The 4,066-nt window shown below is 44.9% G+C and overlaps 1 protein-coding gene across 1 annotated transcript; it reads left to right on the forward strand.

The window, feature by feature from the left end:
* The first annotated feature begins 776 nt into the window (after positions 1-776).
* LOC102434488 (zinc finger protein 551-like) lies at positions 777-3,771 on the forward strand. Its single transcript, XM_014450281.1, has 3 exons — positions 777-897; positions 2,172-3,608; positions 3,692-3,771. The coding sequence occupies exons 1-3, from the start codon at positions 777-779 to the stop codon at positions 3,769-3,771; spliced, it is 1,638 nt and encodes a 545-aa protein (XP_014305767.1).
* Positions 3,772-4,066: the final 295 nt, after the last annotated feature.

Here is a 4,066-nt window from a genome sequence, read left to right on the forward strand (position 1 = left end):
ATGGTGAGACCTGCCAGGTGCAAAGCTGAGGTGACACATAGATGCACACCTTCCTATGGTTGTCTAGGGCTGACACATTGATCAATGGGACCGAGAAAGCATATATTGTTGTCACTTGTGCTTGCACCTTTGCAATGGAATGGGGAAGGGAGATAGAAAGAGAGAGAAGCACATTACAGAGGATGTGAATTAGACATTTGGAGGAGAAGGTGAGTAGGAAATAAAGTGTTCCTGCCACGGCAAATTTGTGTTGCCTTTGAAAATGTGCCCCAGGAAATGAAGCTGTGTGAGAGAAGTGTGGTTCAAAGAATTATATTGAGCAGGTAGTGCAAGTTGATGGCCTAACACCATGGTATCAGAGTCAGAAGGGTGCAGCATGAGGCCATGTTTTTTCATGTCTCTGAGGGAGATTATGGGTGATAACAAGAGGATAGCCTGACAAAAGCAGTGATAAATCATTCACATTTTCTTTATGGCCAACATCTCTCTCTTCTCTATGTGGGTGACACCCTCTGTATTGACAGAGGCAGTGTGGCCTACACGTGAGGCCCAGAGCTCAGGTATCTGCTCTCTGCTCAACTGCCTTTATTGTTTTGGGAAGACACAGTAACAGTAGGAATGTAACCAGAGAGATATTTTGATCGGCCGAAGTCCGGCTGTCTTGTCTGATGAAGGGTAGAGGGAGCATATGGATGTGGAGGGTGGGAATTATGAAGAACATGAAATCCTAGGAGAATAGCTAATCGTGCATTGAACTGTCCCCATTTTGACAGAATATGAACTTTGAGGACGTGGCCATTGTCTTCTCTGAGGAGGAGTGGGGGCTCCTTGATGAGGCTCAGAGACTTCTCTACTGCAATGTGATGCTGGAAGTGTTTGCACTTGTCTCATCAACAGGTAAGACCTTCACGTTCCTCCCAATGTCCTGTGGTGATGTCTACTCTTCCTTTATTCTCCAAACATAGCTCTCACAGCCACACCATGGGCTCTACTAATATCCCCCACTATCCTTTCAAATGGGCTGTGGCTGCCAGGGGCGAGCTGTGTGGCGAGTCCTGAGCTCTGGACTCCCCAAGCATCCCTTACACCCGCTGCCTCAGAAAATGTAAGAAGTGTCTGGCAGTCAGGAGTCCTGCAATGAGCTTAATGGGACCCACTTTGAACTTTTTCTTCCTGGGAAGGTGACTGTGTCCTCATGGCTTCCACTTCTGCACCATTCATCCAGGTAAGGCTCTGTTACTGCCTGTGCCAGGTTATGGTATTTACTTACATGAACCGTAGCTGTACTTCTAACATCCTACCTCAATTGTTGTTTGTAATATTTCCTTCCCTGAATACTATTGCATTCCGAATTGCTCTGGGTTAGTGCTGGCTGCTCACCTCCCTTGTATTTCATTCATTCTCTGAATATTTAGTTTGTATGTATTTATAGAGTAGAAGGTGCATGAAGAACCCTGTGTTCTCTCTCAGGGTGATCTGGCAAGATGGTCTCTGATGAGGCCTGATCCTACTGAGTGGAAACTGGGGTAAGGTGTCACATGAGGGCTTTTTTCAGATCACACCAGGAACCCGCTTGTGTCCAACCATATTTAGGTGCAGATGCGTTTGTCCACACCTTATTTCTACATTTTCTTTACCATTATTGACATTTTGATGGCTGATAATTTCATATGTAACTTCATGGCTTTTGGCTACCTTCATCTTTGTCACCTTTTTGCATCACATGTCCCTGGGCACTGCTCCCTGTGCAGTATTCTCCTACATGGACCTGCACATGTGTTATGAGGTGCACATACATGCTTAAGTAGTCCTAGAACCTCTGCTCTTGAGTTTACTTGGAATAAGACATAAGCAACCTCTGCACAGCTTGCCCATGTGACCAGCAGACAAGCCCTGCTGAACAATGTTAGCAGAAGAAGGAGCTGATGATCATGCTTCGATTCCATGTGGTGCTTGCCATCTTTGTGTCATATTTCTGGTGAGGCTTTCCTTGTTTTGTGATATTCAGAGTTCCAGAACTTCACAGGAGCCTTTTACCAATCCTGCCAGCATATCTCTTATTTTCAGACAATTGCATGGATCGCATGTATGATGTGCAACATATTTTTGTAATGGAACTTCCCTCATCACCGTAGTCAACATCCAGTTCCTCCTCATTTCTCTGTTTTCAGGTTGTTGCCATAAAACAGATGATGAGGAGACCTGTTCTGAGCAGAGTGTATCTGTACAAGGAGAGTCACAGGTCAGGACATCTAAGACAGAGCCAGCAACCCAGAGGACTCATCTGTGTAAGCGGTGTTTCTCCTTGTTCAAAAATATTGTGCACCTGACTGAGTCACAAGCAGCATACCTTGAGCAGAAAGCCTTCTTCAATGACACAAATGTGAGAGACTTCTGTTTCAGTGCAAATCTTCGCCAGCAACAGAGGAAAGCCAGTGGAGAGAAGCCCTGGAAAGAAGCTGTGGACAGGGCCTCGTTTGTGACCAGGTGCAGCTTCTACTTATCAGGGCTGCCTTCATCCAGGAGGGAGGTTGGGGAAGACTTGCCAGCCATCTCAGAGCTTCTCCAACAGAAGGCCCCTCTCGACACTGAGGAGTCACACAGTGGCAGTGAGAGTTCCCAGAAACTTCTCAGTGGAAAATGTCATAACAAGTGGGGTCAATGTGAAAATGCTGCCAGCCACAACCAGAAAGTGGTTCAACAGAGCGTCTGCAAGAGAGATGTGAATTATGCATGGAAGAAATCTGGAAATATTTTTAGAGGAATCTCTAGCCTGATTGGACATAGGAAAGTTCACAGTGGACAAAAGCCGTATGAGTGTAGTGATAGTGGGAAGGCCTTTGGATGTAAGACTAACCTCAATCAACACCACAGACTTCACACTGGAAGAAAGCCCCATGTGTGTAGTGGTTGTGGGAAGTCATTCAAGTATATCTCTGATCTTAATCGGCACCAGAGATTTCACACTGGGGAAAAGCCATATGAGTGTAGTGATTGTGGGAAGGCCTTCGGATATAAGACTAACCTCAATCAACACCACAGACTTCACACTGGAGAAAAGCCCTATGTGTGTAGTGATTGTGGGAAGTCATTCAGGTATATCTCTGTTCTTAATCGCCACCAGAGAGTTCACACTGGGGAAAAGCCATATGAGTGTACTGATTGTGGGAAGACTTTCAGTCATAGGTACAACCTCACTCGACACCAGAGAGTTCACACTGGAGAAAAACCTTATGAGTGTAGTGAATGTGGGCAGTCCTTTAGAATAAGGTGTACCTTTACTAAGCACCAGAGAGTTCACACTGGAGAAAAACCTTATAAGTGCAATGAATGTGGGAAGTCCTTTAAACAAATGTGTACCCTGAAAGAACACCAGAGAGTTCACACTGATGAAAAACCGTTTGAGTGTGGTGAATGTGGGAAGTCCTTCAGACAAAGGCATGCCTTCACTGAACACCAGAGAATTCACACTGGAGAAAAACCTTATGAGTGCAGTGAATGTGGGAAGTCCTTTAGAGGAAGGTTTAACTTCACTGAACACCAGAGAATTCACACTGGTGAAAAACCTTATGAGTGTAGTGAATGTGGGCAGTCCTTCAGACAAAGGCATGCCTTCACTGAACACCAGAGAATTCACACTGGAGAAAAACTTATGAGTGCAGTGAATGTGGGAAATCTTTTCGATGCTATGGTACCCTTTTGAACCACAAGAGAGTTCATACAGGAGAAAGGCCTCATGAGTGTAGTGAATGTGGGAAATCTTTTAGCTGAAAATCTCACCTCCTTACACACCTGATTGTTCACAATGGAGAAAAGCTTTAAATGAGCACCGCATACTTTCTTTTTCTCTTTGACAATAACAACACTGAAGGGGACTCTTTGGTACACATTTAACAGAACATAAACCCCTTTTATCACAACATGCACTTGGCTAGATTCCTCATTAAAATACAAATATAAGTGATGCTTTAGATAACTGCATGGCACTTGCTAATATACTCGGGCCTAGTACCCGATTGAAATCAGTAGGAGTATTTCTGGCTGAGGCGACTTCACCTCCACCACC

Source organism: Myotis lucifugus, unplaced genomic scaffold, assembly GCF_000147115.1.
Source record: "Myotis lucifugus unplaced genomic scaffold, Myoluc2.0 scaffold_1928, whole genome shotgun sequence".
NCBI lineage: Eukaryota > Metazoa > Chordata > Mammalia > Chiroptera > Vespertilionidae > Myotis > Myotis lucifugus.